The 17675-nt window shown below is 38.0% G+C and overlaps 1 protein-coding gene across 1 annotated transcript in view; it reads left to right on the top strand.

Moving 5' to 3' along the window:
• The window catches only part of TTN (titin), a 201585-nt gene that overhangs the window by 10193 nt on the left and 173717 nt on the right, over positions 1–17675 (top strand). Inside the window, exons 8-40 of the mRNA XM_053470904.1 lie at positions 303–434; positions 888–1049; positions 1495–1620; positions 2111–2380; positions 2472–2597; positions 3809–4075; positions 4397–4462; positions 4583–4841; positions 5331–5388; positions 5915–6121; positions 6410–6552; positions 6838–7022; positions 7386–7616; positions 7855–8099; positions 8209–8429; positions 8745–8909; positions 9032–9200; positions 9297–10987; positions 11076–11357; positions 11494–11760; positions 11855–12127; positions 12221–12484; positions 12794–13054; positions 13229–13489; positions 13597–13860; positions 14026–14286; positions 14687–14947; positions 15381–15641; positions 16006–16147; positions 16260–16425; positions 16624–16855; positions 16986–17270; positions 17514–17639. Coding sequence (XP_053326879.1) covers positions 303–434; positions 888–1049; positions 1495–1620; positions 2111–2380; positions 2472–2597; positions 3809–4075; positions 4397–4462; positions 4583–4841; positions 5331–5388; positions 5915–6121; positions 6410–6552; positions 6838–7022; positions 7386–7616; positions 7855–8099; positions 8209–8429; positions 8745–8909; positions 9032–9200; positions 9297–10987; positions 11076–11357; positions 11494–11760; positions 11855–12127; positions 12221–12484; positions 12794–13054; positions 13229–13489; positions 13597–13860; positions 14026–14286; positions 14687–14947; positions 15381–15641; positions 16006–16147; positions 16260–16425; positions 16624–16855; positions 16986–17270; positions 17514–17639 — 8329 coding nt within the window. The remainder of the gene's footprint in view (positions 1–302; positions 435–887; positions 1050–1494; positions 1621–2110; positions 2381–2471; positions 2598–3808; positions 4076–4396; positions 4463–4582; positions 4842–5330; positions 5389–5914; positions 6122–6409; positions 6553–6837; positions 7023–7385; positions 7617–7854; positions 8100–8208; positions 8430–8744; positions 8910–9031; positions 9201–9296; positions 10988–11075; positions 11358–11493; positions 11761–11854; positions 12128–12220; positions 12485–12793; positions 13055–13228; positions 13490–13596; positions 13861–14025; positions 14287–14686; positions 14948–15380; positions 15642–16005; positions 16148–16259; positions 16426–16623; positions 16856–16985; positions 17271–17513; positions 17640–17675) is intronic.

Raw genomic sequence — 17675 nt, 5'->3', positions numbered from 1 at the left:
AGATGTGTTTTTATGGAGAGGTTAAGTCAAACACACAGTGACACTTTTAAAGGTAAGGAACTAGTGTGTTTGCTGGAGACTTGGCTAGACCCAAAAACTGTTTTATTTACAACATTTTCTCAGCTGCATAGTTAATAAAAATGACTTCATTAAATGTTCCGTTAAAATAGAATAGAAAAACAAAACATTTTAATGTTAATGTACAAATACATTATATTAGTGATGTTTACATTCTGAGGACAGCAGTCCCATCACGTTTGCTTTGTGTATGTGAAACATGTATTTTAATGTGATGAATATAGGTCTACGGCACAGGGAAAACAGCAGCTGTTGCGACGGTAGTTGCAGCTGTTGATCTGGCAAGAGTGAGGGAACCTGTTCCAAGTGCCAGGATAACAATGCCTGCTGTACACATTCAGCCTGTTCACGAGCAGGTAGAAAAGAAAGCACATATTTTATAGCATTTACTGGCCGTGAAGCAGCTATAACAGGGGCAGGCTGGTGGCATTTACACTGCTGAGCACGATATTTTCAATAGTTACATAGCACCTTCTGATTCCATGATTTTATAGACCTGGGCTATGTAGACTATTTGGAAAACTACCAGGGACTTATCTATTTCTGTTGAACATATAAAAAGTAAGAATATCTTGAGAGGTTCTACAAGAGCCACAGTACCAGCCTCAACCAGCCAGTCCCTGTGCAATAAGTATAACAAGTGCTTGCTTTTTGCTTTCGCTGACATCCATCATCCATAGTGAGCTTCATCAGGTTAATGCCATTACATCCATGCTCTGCTTCATCCATCATCGCCTTGGTAGACTCTGTACCAGAACAAGATTTTTCTCCTGTGTTCTAAGAAGTCCCTTTTTCTCTTAAACAATCAGATTAGAAAGGAGGCTGAAACAACTGCTGTTAGCAGTATAGATGTGACCAGTGAGAGAACCAGACAAGAGGCGGTATCGAGAAGTGTGGAAGCAATTTCCACCAGACAAGAACAGCTGAGAACCGTAGAGGCAATTTCCACCAGACAAGAACAGCTGAGAACCGTAGAGGCAATTTCCACCAAACAAGAGCAACTATGGACTGCAGAAGGAGCTGCAGCTAAAAGAGAACAAATTCAAACAGTCCAAGAACAGGTGAATACATACTGCTAGAGATGTGAAAGCTAAATGTAACCCATTACTTACTCAAGAAATATAGAGCCAATAAATCTAACATTTCAAGCAATGTCTTTCTACTAACTCCCTGTACCATTGGCTGTCATGGAACCCAGAAAAGGTTAGAAAAAATGTACAAATTGAGTTTTACAATAATAATGTTATAAAGCATCTAACTTAATAGTCTGTGGCACCCGGCACAAATATAAAAATGTTTTCTTGTGTGAAGGTCAGGCCAGTGTGTTGTCGGTATGTAGATGTACAAGTGCCCTTCCTTGTGATGTTAAGACAGTCTTGTGGTTTGTATCCATGTATGATTTGAATTGTGGGACAGATGATTCATGATGCGGAGAAAGTCATGGCAGTTGAGACGGTGCTGGCCTCTGTACATCGAGCTAGAACACAGTCTGTCCTAAGCACAAGTTTGCCAGTGGCTACTGATATACAGGAGATGGAGGAGGTATACATTCCAATGGTCACATATAGAGTATCATCTTCTGTCACTGGGCACCTCTTGTTATCTTTGACATGCACGCTGCCAATCGTCCTCACCTTGTTTCACGTGTTATTTGAAACAGAAAACTATGTGCATGCTAGATGTCATGGCCCATTTATCAACTGCAAGCAGACACAATCTCTGTCTCCTGCATTCATAAATGTGCCAGAATGTATGTATCTTTGTTATTTCATTCATAGAACAGTAGAGACACGCGTTAGCATATATATATAATATGTAAAGTACAGTATAATATTATAGTATTATAATATTATACATAGAGTATAATAAGCTGCGTCAGTACTTGTCACATTGTGTCTCCGCATTGTACCGGTAACTGAATACTCATGTACATGTGACCGTTAGTTTGGTACAGTTTCAGTATTGTGCTGTATGTTTTCTTTTTTGTTTGTCGTTGTGGGCTTTGTATGAATTCTGTAAATGTCCTCTTTAGATCGATGCCGGCACAAAAGCTGGCGCTGTGGCTACAGTTGTTGCTGCAGTTGACCTAGCCCGTGTTAGACAACCAGGACACATTGAAGAGGGCTACACAGAAGAAACTGCTCTGCAATATCAATACAAAGAGCATGTTTCGGCTAGGAAAACAGTTGAATTTTCACCCGAACGTCAGGTTGTCACTAAGCCGGTGAAGGCTCCGGAGATTCATGTCCCTGTTGTACCAAAAATTCTACCTGCAGATCATGTACCAACACCTGTGCCTCAGGTTAGGCATTGTGCTTTTATCCATTAATACTTCAATTTGTAGTTTGTACATAAAACGTAAAAACTCAACAACACTTTATTGGTCAATATAGATTAGAAGAACACCAGAACCAACAACAGTACCAACAGTACAACTGGAACAAACACTTCCACATACTCCTGTTCCTCATTTTATGGTCTCAAAAGTCTCAGTTCCTAAATCTGAGCAAACATATGAGGTAAGATCTCCATGAGATGTATGCCAGGCACCCCACAGCGGCACAGAAACCTGCGCCATATTGTGGTAATCTGGCCTCTCAATGGGCGATACTATCATTCATACCAGACTGAGAATGTAGAACCATTTTACAAAAGTGATTTTAATCCAGGCAATTTGAATCTTAATGTTCTAATCTGGTGTGACATGATAGAAAGCTGTGCCTTGACTTCCCTAAACCACAAATAACTTTGCGTTGCAAATATCCATGCCATGTGCTTTAAGATGTAAGAACACAATATACCAATCACAAAATGAAGAATCTAAATTTTAACGCTTTGAATACTTTTACAGTTATTTTCCAAATGGATATTTGCAATACCTTGCCTGACATACAATATGTTATTGATAAATACTTATGAATACTCGTTGGAAAATCCCTAGCTCATTAATCTAATAATATTTTACAAATCCTAAACCTTTTAACCTTATAGGTGATTTAATGCAAACTAAAAAAAAGCTCAATCAGTGATTAACACAGCACACACATACACAACTATAGCTTTTAATGCAAAATAATTTCCCCCGTGCTTCCCTTCTTCGCATAACATCTTTTTTATTTATTTATATATGTTTTGCTGTGTGTCCTAATTTACAATTAATGTGTTTCCGTTTTGTCTAGTTCTTCTTTATTATGTTTACTCTTCTCTTGGATTTTAAAGATGCACTGGTATTTTCTCGTACAAGCATTAATGGAAACAAAAACTCTTTAGCCCCATATGAGAGTAAATGACTTATAATAACACTTTTCTTATTACTCGTGTCATTTCATTTAGTAATCTTGAGTAATTTCGTGTCTTCTTGAAACTTTTATAAAACGTTTGAACAGCAGTGTACTGTTCTAGAAACTATAACTGTACTCACAGTTAATGACACCCACATATTCACCGTTCAAAAGTTTGGGGTCACATTTCATGGAAAACAAGGACATTTCTAGTTGTGTAACATAACTGCAAAAGGGTCTTCTCATCATTGCTTAGCCTTGTAGACTTAACCTTTAACTTGGAACACAGGTGTGATGAGTGTGATTTTTAAGTGACCCCAAACTTTTGAGTGGTAATATAAATATCTATATATCCACGTAACTTGGGATAACAATTGGAAAGTATAGCGCATCTTTGAAACGGAAATCCTTTGATGGTATGGTAACTTATTTTGTCTTGGGTTGGGTAGGTTTCCATTGCAGGCTCTGCCATAGCATCTCTTCAAAAAGAGTTAACAACATCAGCTTCCCAAAAGGTCACCAAACCAGTGAAAGCGCCTCACTTAAAGCCAGCAGAAACCAGAACTGTGACAGAAAAAGTGGTCTCTCACACTTTTCCTTTGGCAGAGACAACTGAAGCGTATAAAACTCGCTTTGATATTGAAATGAAAAGAGATGTAGGTGTGAGCATATCAGGTGGTATAGCTCGCGACGAAAGATTTCAATATGAATATGAGGTTGGTTTTAACGAGTTTCTTCCTAATTGCTCCTTGCTTCATTAGTAGTATAGAAAGGCACAATAACAAAACTTCCTACAAACCTCTCTCCTTACTTATCAGCGCTGATGAACAATTACACCTGAGCTCCAGAGGAATGATACCTCATGAGGCCTCTAAATTAATATTAGTTGCTTTTTTTTTCTTTCTTTGATTTGATTTTCAGACCTCCGCTTGCTAACATTACCATAAGCAAGAGAATTCCTCTTTATCTATTCCCGCATGATGCTTCTTCTACACGTCTGTCTTGTTCAGTCTTTAACGTGAATTCCTATATTGCAGGTTGAGGAAGCTGCTGGAATTCCCGAAGTCGCACAAGTCCCAGTGACCCCGCCAACATTAGTGTCTGTAAGTAACACAAATGGTTTATTCTCCACGTTAGCTTAATTAGCGTAATTTTGTTACATTTAAGGTGATGCCTACTCATTATTTTTGGCTCACATTAATAGATTTCTTTTTGGTTAATAGGGCTTGAAAAATGTGACTGTCCTTGAAGGCGAATCTGTTACATTGGAGTGTAGCATTACTGGGCATCCTTTACCAACTGTGGAGTGGTATCGAGAAGATTACCGCATTGAAAACTCAATTGATTTCCAAATTACCTACACTGAAGAGATCGTACGTCTTGTAATCCGTGAAGCTTTTGCCGAAGATAGTGGCCGATTCACTTGCACTGCTTCCAATGAGGCTGGCACAGTTAGCACGTCATGCTACCTACTCGTTCAAGGTAACTCGTTACATCTTATTTCATTACATGGTTTGCATTGTTTCACACGGCAATCACTTAAAATTATAAAGTGCTTGGGAAGTAAACTGCATCAGGCAGATAACTTTTCTTTCCTTGAGTTCTCTTCTTAGGCTGTGTGGTCACAATATTAGATAATATAATATTATTTATTACAAATACTGAAATGCAAGAGACTTGAAAAAAAAAAAGAAAAACCACCCGAAGACAGAAAATGTAAATAATATAAGCGAAAAGCTTGTGTTTGAGATATAAGGTTCTGGCAAAAAAAGTATAAGGCCATCCCAAAACTAGTACTAAAACCATAATTCTATATTATTTTAAAATATGTTCATTAATATTAAATGAGTTAATATACAGCAGCCATAGCTTACTGGAGAATGTTATATTGCTTAATTGAGAATTTTATATTTTAATATCAGATGATTTTTTCTAAAATATTTACTAATATTGTCCACTTTTCTTTTGTAGTTTCTGAGGAGTATGAAGCTAAAGAAACAATCACTGAGAAAGTTCCAGAACCCAAAGTGTAATTCTGTTTTTCTTTTTACTATGTATTAATATATTTGCAATGTATTTTATATTTCCATGGAAGTTAATGCTTGCTGGTGTTGGGGGGAAGCTTTCAATATAATTTTGCTGATGTTACAACACATACATCAACTACATAAGCATTATGTCATGTGATGTAAATGTTATGATGCATGTGACATAATTCTTCAGAGAAACTTTTTTCTGTGAAAGTTTCTACCCAGAAGAAAGTTCCATTTTTCACCAAGTGGGACTATTCTACTGCCAATGAGTAAACCAGAAACTCAGTGAAATGCTCAGTTTTTTGTTATTTTTTTTCCTAATTATTGGAGTTCGTGACACTGTCAGAGGCTCTAAGGGGGGGCACTTATTGCACAGGAGATATATGCGAGTTGGATGATTTATATCTTCTCCTAGGTCATTTCAAATATCCTAACAGGAATACTGGTGTTGATAATACTTTCATACATTAGCAGATATATTTGGTTATCCTCTGTTAATTTTTTATTTTTTTTACTTTTCAGTTATGCTGAAGAAGTCCATGAAATGGAGGTGGAGACAGTCTCCCCTGCTGAGACGGGTGAAGGAGTAGCTCCTTTCTTTATTCATAAACCAACTATTCAGAAATTAGTTGAAGGAGGAAAGGTTATTTTTGAGTGTCAAATTGGAGGCAACCCCAAGCCACATGTATACTGGAAAAAGGGTGGTCTACCCCTAAGCACTGGATACAGGTAAAAAAAACCTTCTGATCCATACACAAACACATTGATTGAGTCATATATTCAATAATGATTGGTTTTAGTCAGTTACAAATATTTATTAAAAATGTAATACATCAATAACAACATCTCTATTTCTGTGATAGTTGTTGTAGACAGTGTCCGGTGTCTTGAAAAAACAAGTTCCTTGTCACATTTTAGGGTTTATACTCTATGTTTTATACCATTTTTTATGTGTTTATGTCTCTTCTTTAACTAATGAATGAAAAGTAATGCCGTCATTTGCAATGTTTCTCATAGATATAAAGTGTCCCACAACAAAGACTCTGGAGAATGTAAACTTGAGATTTCTATGACTTTTGCTGATGATGCCGGAGAATACAGCATTGTTATTCGCAACAAATATGGAGAAGCTTCTGAAACCACAAGCCTTTTAGAAGAAGGTACGAAAATAAGAGTTACTTTGAAAAGCATCGGACGTTCTTGAGAATGCTAATGTCACAGTTTAACAAACCAGTCCAATATCAATAAAACAAAAATAATAAAAAAACTACAAACCAAAAATGCTATAATTCAAAGGCCTTGATTAGAGCATATCATTCCATATTTAATTTTCCTATTAATAGTGTTTTTATCCATTTGTTATTGATGTGCTGTCCTTAACTCTGAGTCAACATGTTATTCATATAATGCTGTATTTAACCTTTTTTTTTTTTTTTACTAAATAGATGAATATGAATCTTACATGAGGATGCACGAAGAAGTAACTGTTTTTGTGCCAGAGCCAAAGGAGGCTGAGATGGCACCAATAGTGATTCGGGACTATGACAAGGAATATGAAAAGGAACAAGCCCTTATCAGGAAGAAAATGGCTAAGGACACTACTTTGGTTAGGACTACAATTCATGCTGAAGTAAGATTGGCTTTTCTTTCTTTTCTTTCATCATCTGCCAATACTTGTATGATATAGTTATTACATAAAAATAGCTAACTTCAGAAGTAAATAACATCAAGACATCGCACCAACATTCTAGGAATTAGTGGAATTCTGATGATTGCTCAAAAATGATAACCTTTAACCAGAATTGATGTACCTTGCTTTATAATATCTATATTCTCATCAAAAGATGAAGGTAGTTCAAAATGCCCCATTTACATAAGAAAACAAAACTGATTTTCTGTGTCAAAGTTTGCTGAACTGTCTCCTTTTATTTTCATTTTGCTGAACATTGTTTTGCCGGATACTTATATATATATATATATATGTGTTTTCTAGGAATATCAGCTCACTTCATTTGAGGAGAAACTTATCAAAGAGATTGAATACAGAATTATTAAGACAAGCTTAGAAGAACTTCTAGAAGAAGACGGCGAGGAAATGATTTTTGATGTAGAAGAATCAGAAATAATTGAGTCAAGATTTGAAATCAGAGTAAAAAGTTATCAGATCCTTGAAGGGATGGGTGTTACCTTCCACTGCAAAATGTCTGGCTACCCCCTACCAAAGGTATTGTGTTAGATTTTGTCAATTCAATGTGTATCATATGTCCCAATGTCTGTGTCTAAAATACAATGTGTTGTTTAATACCACCCATGGGTTGTCAATTGGTGCTTAAAGTGAATACCATTCTCTCGAGATAACAAACTCACTGAAGGCTATGTTTCTGTGATAAAAAACTTAGCTCAATGCTACAGAAATGAGAGTTATAAAAGACTTTAGTAACACTTTCCTGTTATTTTTTTAGATTGCATGGTACAAGGATGGGAAACGTATTAAACAAGGGGGTCGTTACCACATGGAGATCTTACAAGATGGAAGGGCTAGTCTACGCATCCCTGTCCTGTTGACCGAAGATGAAGGCATCTACACTGCTTTAGCCAGCAATGTTAAAGGAAATGCCATTTGCTCAGGAAAACTATATGTGGAACCTGTTGCACCTACCGGAGGGCCAACATATATACCAGCACCAGAGGCAGTCAAAAGAATTCGGTAAACAGACCCTTTTCTTATTACAATGAGGTCCATTTTCAGCATACCCATCAAGCACAGTACCTGCGCCTGCAGACAGCTGCTAACTGTATGTATTTTCTTTTTATAGATCGGTATCACCCCGCTCCCCAAGTCGCTCTCCTGGGCGTTCTCCTGCTCGCTCACCAGCCCGCAGGTTGGATGAAACAGATGAATCCCAGTTGGAGAGGTTATATAAACCTGTCTTTGTGTTGAAACCTTCATCTGTTAAGTGTGCTGAAGGCCAAACAGCTCGTTTCGACCTAAAAGTTGTCGGAAGACCAATGCCAGAGACTTTTTGGTTCCATAATGGTACGTGTTTTAGCACAATATGCTTCCTAATTTTGTTCAATAAATTGATGAAACTCCCATGAACAAACTAGATGGTGAACAAAAGCACTAAAATTAGAACAATTAAGATGAATAGTTACACCCAAGCCAATGTCCAAGTATTATCAAGAAATTCAAAAGATTATTAACAAAGTGATAGAATAATGATAAAAAAATAGATCTGAATTTTATACTTATCACCTATATCCACATCTGCCTAATACAGTTCCTGTCTATATATGTTCCGAGACACTATGTTGAAATTAATGTGTTAATATGAGTATTTGTATTTTACAGGTCAGCAAGTTGTCAATGACTATACGCACAAGATTGTTGTTAAAGAAGATGGCACACAATCGCTTATCATTGTTCCAGCAATGCCAGCTGATTCTGGAGAATGGACAGTCATTGCTCAAAACAGAGCTGGAAAGACCTCAGTCTCTATGACATTAACTGTAGAAGGTACTTCTGCATGGTCAAGAATTTTGTCTGTTGCGCCATTACGATGATTTACATTTAAAACAACAATATAACTATTTCTACTCTAAACAACAATATAACTATTTTTGCTCTGTCTTTCACAGCAAAGGAATACTTACAGAGACCACAGTTTGTGGAAAAGCTAAAAAATGTCAGTGTTAAGCAAGGTTCTCAACTGGAAATGTCAGTAAAGGCTTTGGGTAACCCGAATCCAGACATTGTTTGGCTCAAGAACAGCGATATCATCGCACCACACAAATTTCCTAACATAAAGTAAGTTCATCACTGGTAAAATAATCTTGTGTTTAATTTTAGCACAATGGGTGATTGTTCACCACAATTAATTTTTCTCTCCTGTTTAAATTATAGGATTGAAGGGACAAAAGGACAAGCAGCTCTTAAAATTGATTCTGCAGTGAGCCATGATGCTGCATGGTATACCGCTACTGCTATTAATAAAGCCGGACGTGACACCACAAGATGTAAAGTTAATGTTGAGGTTGAATTTGCCGAACCAGAACCAGAAAGAAAATTGATAATTCCCAAGGGAACATACAAAGCAAAAGAGATTGCAGCTCCAGAACTGGAACCACTTCATCTTCGTTATGGTCAGGAGCAGTGGGAAGAAGGAGATCTATATGATAAAGAAAAACAACAGAAGCCATTCTTTAAGAAGAAGCTTACTTCAGTGAGGCTTAAACGTTTTGGGCAATGTCACTTTGAATGCCGTCTTACCCCAATTGGAGACCCTACGATGGTTGTCGAATGGCTCCATGATGGGAAACCTTTAGATGCTGCTAACAGACTTCGAATGGTAAATGAGTTTGGGTATTGCAGTCTTGATTATGAAGTAGCATACCCCAGAGACAGTGGTGTGATTACATGCAGGGCAAGTAACAAATACGGAACAGACCACACATCAGCCACTTTAATAGTTAAAGATGAGAAAAGTCTTGTTGAGGAGTCACAGTTGCCAGAAGGCAGAAGAGGCATGCAAAGAATTGAGGAACTGGAAAGAATGGCCCATGAAGGGGCTCTCACTGGAGTCACAGAGGATGTAAAGGAAAAGCAAAGACCAGACATTGTTTTGTTCCCTGAGCCAGCAAGAGTGCTGGAAGGTGAAATTGCACGGTTCCGTACCCGTGTTACTGGATATCCTCAACCAAAAGTAAATTGGTACTTGAATGGACAGCTTATCCGTAAAAGTAAAAGATTTAGACTTCGTTATGATGGCATTTACTACCTTGAAATTGTTGACTGCAAGTCATATGACTCTGGAGAGGTTAAGGTGACCGCTGAAAACCCAGAAGGTGTTGTTGAACATGTAGTTAAACTTGAAATTCAACAGAGAGAAGATTTTAGATCAGTCCTTCGGAGAACCCATGAGCCTAAAGTAGTAGCTCCCACAGTTGAGCCAAGTAAGCTTCCATTTGAAGTGAAGAAAGCTGAAAAAGTAAAGGATGCAGCAGGAGTAGAAGTTGTAAAACTCAAGAAAACTGAAAGAATAACCCACGATAAAATTTCTGAAGAAACAGAAGAATTACGTAGCAAATTTAAGCGCAGAACAGAAGAGGGGTATTATGAAGCCATTACTGCAGTTGAACTGAAATCACGCAGGAAGGATGAAGGCTATGAAGATTTGCTTAAAAAGACAAAAGACGATCTTCTCCACTGGACCAAGGAACTAACAGAAGAAGAGAAGAAAGCACTTGAAGCTGAAGGCAAAATAACTATTCCTACATTTAAACCAGAGAGAGTAGAGTTATCTCCAAGTATGGAAGCTCCTAAGATCTTTGAAAGAATTCAGAGTCAAACAGTAGCTCAAGGAGGTGAAGCTCATTTCCGTGTACGAGTTGTAGGGAAACCTGACCCAGAGTGCCAGTGGTTCAAAAACGGTGTAAAGATCGAAAGGTCTGAGCGCATATACTGGTACTGGCCTGAAGATAATGTTTGCGAGCTTGTGATTAGAGATGTTGTGGCTGAAGATTCTGCCAGTATCATGGTGAAAGCCATCAACGTAGCTGGTGAAACCTCAAGCCATGCATTTTTATTGGTTCAAGGTGAGCTATATAGTAAGTGTTAAGTATTGCAATGAATATATATATATTTCCTTCAATGGCCTAATGCATTGTATTGCTTTGTTTGTAGGCAAACAGTTAGTCAAATTTACAGAAGAGCTACAAGATGTGCTGGCAAAAGAAAAAGACACCATGGCGACCTTTGAGTGTGAAACATCAGAACCATTTGTCAAAGTAAAATGGTTTAAAAATGGAGTGGAGATTCATTCAGGAGATAAATACAGAATGCATTCTGACAGGAAAGCCCATTTCCTTTCAGTGCTTACAATTGACATGTCAGATGCTGATGAATATAGCTGTGTGCTTAAAGAGGACGAAAATGTAAAATCAACAGCTAATCTCGTCGTTGAAGGTAAAGTAAACATTCTGATCTTATTCTGTTCCTTCATATATACCCTGATTGTACTGTTTTGTTGCCACTGTACTGCCAAACACAGATCCGATATTTGGAAGCCAACATTTTAACAAATCAATATCATTACACCTAGGCACTCCAATGGAATTCTTGAAGGAGCTAGAAGACATTGAGGTCCCAGAAACAATGACAGGAGAATTAGAATGCTTGGTTTCACTGGAGGATGCAGAAGGGAAATGGTTCCATGGTGATACTGAGATTAAATCTAACAGTAAATATACCATTACTTCCCGCCGAGGTCGCCATATTCTTACAATCAAGGACATTACTAAGGAAGATCAAGGAGAATACAGATGTGTAATTGCTGGGAAAAAGACTGTTTGCCAGCTTAAAGTGAAATGTAAGTAGCTTGTATTCACATCATAGATGTTTTCTGTTTATTTTCCTCTATGTTGACTCTTACTGACTCATTTTACTATTTTCCCTATATACAGCCCGTCCTATTTCTATCCTGCAAGGACTTTCTGATCAGAAAGTATGTGAAGGTGACATCGCTCAGCTTGAAGTAAAACTTTCTCTGGAAAATGCCGAAGGAGTCTGGTTGAAAGATGGCAAGGAAATCCAGCCCACCGACCGCATTCATATTGTTATAGACAAGCAGTCACAAATGCTGCTGATTGAAGATGCCACAGCAGAAGATGTCGGGAAATATTCCTTTACTGTGCCAGATCTTGACCTTTCCACGTCTGGACGTCTATCCGTCTACAGTATGTATCAATAATGAATGACAAAATGTACACATATAATATTCAAAAGTAGACCTTTTCTGTTTCCTAATTATTGTATATTATAACCAACAGGTGTAGATATTATCATCCCTCTCAAGGATGTCCATTCAGTTGAGGGAACAAAGTCAGTTCTTGAATGCAAAGTTTCAGTTCCGGATTTGACCTCTGCCAAATGGTACCTAAATGATCAGCCGGTCAAACTTGATGACAGAGTACAAGCCATCTCTAAAGGAGCCAAACAGCGCCTTGTGTTTTCAAGAACTCATGCATCAGATGAAGGGCAGTACAAGTTAATGATTGGCAAAGTGGAAACCAGCTGCGAACTCAGCGTGGAAAGTACGTATTTATAATTATAACAATAAATATTATATAGCGCTGGGTGTAGTGGTGAACTCAAACCCAAGGGGATCACTAGGCACATCCATCTTAGAAACCTCTTCCTAGCCCTCCCACAGCTTTGATACATCCGTTGGCCTACCCTTTTGATGCTAAAGGGGTGGTCTAGATATACCTCCTCCAATACTATTTTTGACACTGTAACTTCCTTTCATGTGTCCTATGAGCCACTACCTAAAGATATTGTGCACCGATCATGTTATTGCACCCTTGGTAATACTGAATTAATACTCAAATTGCCTATTTTAGGAATCAAGATTATCAGAGGACTGAAGGATCAGACCTGTACTGAAACTCAGAATGTCACCTTGGAGGTCGAACTGTCCCATTCTGGCATTGATGCCTTGTGGGTGCTTAATCATGAAGAACTTAAACCAAGTCCTAAATACAAGATTGATGCAAAGGGGAAGATATACACCCTGACTATTTCAGATATGATGAAAGATGAAGAGGGTCAATATACCTTCTTTGCTGGAGAACAGCAGACTAGTGCAAAGATCACAGTTTCAGGTATTTTACCTATTACTTCCCCCCCAAATAAATTAAGCAATCAACTGCTCTTTAACTGATGTATAATTATTGGTATTTTTCATTGTTTTTTTTTAAAAAATATCTTATTTTTTCAATAACTAGCAAAAGCCATTGGACAGATCTCATGTATTATTTGCATGTCTTTCTGCACAGGTGGAGCAATCAGTAAGCCTCTTGTGGACCTCACAGTGGCTGAATCCCAAAAAGCTGTTTTTGAATGCGAGGTAGCCAACCCAGACTCAAAGGGACAGTGGTTAAGAGACGGGAAACCAATACGCTTTAGTGACAGCATTAAAAGTGAAGCAATTGGTGCAAGGAGACAGCTGATAATTCCAATCAGCAAACTAGACGATGTTGGGGAATACACTTACCAAATTGCAACCTCAAAAACATCTGCAAAACTGAAGGTTGAAGGTTAGTAATGTAATATTAAATGTTGGAAACATATCCAAAATCTGACAGCATTAATGTAAACAGCAAATCATTCGTAACCATGCGTTTTTTTTTCTTTTTCTTTTCAGCGGTTAAGATAAAGAGGACCCTGAAAAACCAAACTGTGACAGAAACACAAGATGCCATTTTCTCTGTGGAACTTACTCACCCAGATGTGAAAGGAGCCCAGTGGATCAAAAATGGTGTTGAACTATCATCCAACGACAAATATGACATCACAGTCGATGGCCCAGTCCACACGCTGAGGATCAAAAACTGTGGTGTTGTGGATGAGTCCGTTTACAGCTTTAAACTTGGAAAAATAGGCGCCAATGCAAGACTTCATGTTGAAAGTGAGTGATTAACACTAGCATTGGGTAATGAATTCACATAACACCAATGATCCTAAAATCTGCACCTGCTGCAATGCAAGTGCAGATTTTAGGATCATTGGTGCAATGCTTTCTTTTGTACTTGAAAAACTAATAAATTCATTTTTTTTTCCTTTTTTTTTTTAGCTGTTAAGATTATCAAGAAACCGAAGGATGTAACTGCCTTGGAAAATTCGTCAGCTACTTTTGAAATTAGTGTTTCTCATGACGCGGTGCCTGTAAAATGGTTCCACAAAAATGTGGAGCTAAAACAGAGTGCTAAACACAAGATTGTTTCAGAACGAAAAGTACACAAGCTCGTCTTGCAGAACGTAACACCAGCCGATAGTGGAGAGTACACAGCTGTGGTTGGACAGCTGGAGTGTAAAGCTAAATTGTTTGTAGAAAGTAAGTCAGCTTTCTCTAACATAAGGCATGAGAAGCACTGACCAGTTGGTTTAGTAGTCACGGATGAAACCTTTGCTTCAAGCTCATGTTTGTACTCTTAGTTATTGTTCGGTGATAATACAAATACACATTTTCTCGGAGCTGGTTATGTATTTGTTGCCACCTGTGAATTAGTTGTATATTTTTTTTGTACTGTCATTAATACAGGGCATTGTTGTGCTAAGTGGTGTATTATTAACAGGAATTAATAGTGGGGTAGATTTTAGGGACATTGTAGTAGTGCTTGTGATGTTCCCGCCAAAAAAAATACATACTGATAATTTGGTCACCAACTATCATTTTGTGTACTTGCGTGTATATGATTTAATTATTGCTATTTTGTTTTTTTTTCCCTAACTAGCTCTACATATCACAAAAACCATGAAAAATATTGAAGTCCCTGAAACCAAAGCCGCCTCATTCCAGTGTGAAGTGTCTCATTTCAATGTGCCATCTGTGTGGCTGAAAAATGGCGTAGAAATCGAAATAAGCGAGAAATTTAAGATTGTGGTTCAGGGCAAGCTGCATCAGTTAGTTATCATGAACACGAGTAGCGAGGACACTGCAGAATACACGTTTGTCTGTGGAAATGACAGAGTCAGCGCAACCCTTACTGTGAAACGTATGTATTAACTCAGATTCGGCTAGGCCTGTTCCTCCTCCTTTATCTTGCTCATTCCTGTAGCTGTTCTTATCCTCTACAAGCTTTTTTCTAGGATATTTTCCAAGCTAATTTACGTCTATTTATATATCCAGAATAACCATTAGGCCATCAAAATGAAATATATTCCTGTTATGCTAGTATGTGCTTCAAAATGTGTAATTATATGTGACCAAATCAGTCAGTCTGCAGAAGTAGATAAATAAAGGCTCCAGGAACTCAAGAGTTCCAACGTCAAGCGGATTTATTGAGATAAAGGACGACGTTTCAACCTCACAATGAGGTCTTTTTCAAGTCTGCAGAAGTAGAACTTTGTTTTAGCGATACATGTACGCGTTGATTTTCATTATAAATACGTTTGACTGGTCCATTTATTTCTCGCATTGTTTTGCAGCTATTCTGATTACTTCCATGCTGAAAGACATTAACGCCGAAGAAAAAGATACAGTTACCTTTGAAGTAACTGTCAACCATGAAGGTATCAGTTACAAATGGCTGAAGAATGGTGTTGAAATAAAGTCTACCGACCGTTGCCAGATCAAAGCCAAGCAACAGACCCATTCACTTACCATTAGAAATGTCCACTTTGGAGATGCGGCAGAATACAGCTTTGTTGCTGGAAATGCGGTGTCAAAAGCCACCCTATATGTGGAAGGTACGTTCCTGTGTTTCATTCTTCAGTGATAAAGTGACCCTGTTAATTTAGGTATGGTTAGTGTTGGAGATAAACAGATTATATAGCGGTTTAAGAGAACTACAAACAAATATATAGACTACAAGACAAAATTGTTTCCAAGTACCACCGCTGATTTCTGTTTGCACCCTTCGCTTGAAGAAAATAAACTTGGATAACTAAGTTGTTTCAATTTCCTTATTGCATTGCATGTAAGGATGCAGGTTCTTTTTATGTTAAAAAAACACATTTAGAAGATGTTTGTTTAATATGTTCCATAGCAACAAAAAAGTGGTAAATCAGGGAAAACCAATATAAAAATGACTCTACTTTTGTCTTCCTCTAGCCCGTCACATAGAATTTAGGAAACACATCAAAGAAATTAAAGTTCTGGAGAAGAAAAGAGCAACATTTGAATGCGAGATCTCAGAACCTGACTTGACTGTTCAATGGATGAAAGATGGACAGGAACTACAAATCACAGACAGGCAAGTCATCCTTTTGAATTCCATAAATATTACGTTTGTTCTATTAAACAAAATTTTATTAATGGCGATAAGCGCAGTATTCTAAATCTAAAGAGCTTCATCTCGTACACAGAGTGAAGATTCAGAGGGAGAGATACGTTCACCGTCTTGTGATTTCAACGGTTCGCATGACGGACGCTGGTCAATATTCGGTAGTAGCTGGAGGAAACATGTCCACAGCTAACTTATACGTTGAAGGCCGCGATGTCCGCATTACATGTGCACAGAAGCAAATCGAGGTATGCTATTTAATTATTTATTATAATTCAAATCATTAAGTGGCCCAGCATGGAGCACATCCCCATAACGTTCTGCTGGTTGGTTTTATTATTGTAGGGCAATAAAAACACTCCTATGTTCCTATGTTCAGCACATATTTTTTGCATTTTATTGTTTCTGATGAATACACAGTTAAACCTTCAATGTGTGTGTTTTAGGCTATTGAAAGACAGAGAGCTGTGGTTGAATTTGAAGTTAATGAGGACGATGTTGATGCCCGGTGGCTGAAGGATGGCATTGACATTAATTTCCACGTTGAGGAGAGATACCAATATATAGTTGAAAGACGAGTACATCGGATGTGCATTACAGAAACCAGAATTAGTGATGCTGGGGAATATACATTTTTGGCTGGCAAAAACAGGAGTTCTGTGACACTCTATGTCAACGGTAGGTGAACAATACCTATAAACAAATGTTGCATTCTACTAATACAGGATCTTCTTTAATATCTTTTTACTAATCTTTCTAATTAAAACACAAGTTCCTTATCTAACTTAGCTTTGAATTTTGCCCACAGCTCCAGAGCCACCTGTGATCGTACAAAAGCTTGAGCCTTGCACAGTGGAATCTGGGAAACCAGCTCGTTTCTGCACCATTGTGACCGGCAAACCACAGCCCACAGTTGCCTGGTTCAAAGATTCAACACGTCTCTCTCCAGGCTTCAAGTGCAAGTTCCTCCACGATGGACAAGAATACACCTTATTACTAATAGAGGCTTTCCCTGAAGATCAGGCTCTATACACATGTGAAGCCAGCAATGACTCTGGACTCGCTAGTACCTCTGCCACACTAACAGTGGAAGGTAGGTGTTCACGAAAAGTCCCAGCCTACAATAGCCTCTGTGCAGAATACAATTGGGGTGGGTGCCATGGGAACTGCCCTGGGAACCGCATCATGCTGAGAAACTCAAGGCTTCTTGGTGTGTGTGTATGGGTTCCAGAAACCCTGTGCAGTGACCAGAATCTTTTTCTCGATTCCATAAATGTGTCAGCTGATGCTTTAAGAAATGGTACTTCATAAATGTTTGCTTTTTGTAATTTTTCAGTCCCAGAAGTTGTATCTCCTGATTTAGAGGCACCAATCTACCCACCGGAAATCATTACACCAATGCGTGACACTATTACATCTGAAGGACAGTATGCATGCTTTCAGTGCCGTGTTTCTGGCACAGGTTAGTGGGATCATTTGTCTTTGGATATATATGTTT

The sequence above is a fragment of the Spea bombifrons genome, chromosome 7, assembly GCF_027358695.1.
Source record: "Spea bombifrons isolate aSpeBom1 chromosome 7, aSpeBom1.2.pri, whole genome shotgun sequence".
Lineage (NCBI taxonomy): Eukaryota > Metazoa > Chordata > Amphibia > Anura > Pelobatidae > Spea > Spea bombifrons.
The sequence above is the reverse complement of the archived record's forward strand: the minus strand, read 5'-3'. Positions and strand labels throughout refer to the sequence as shown.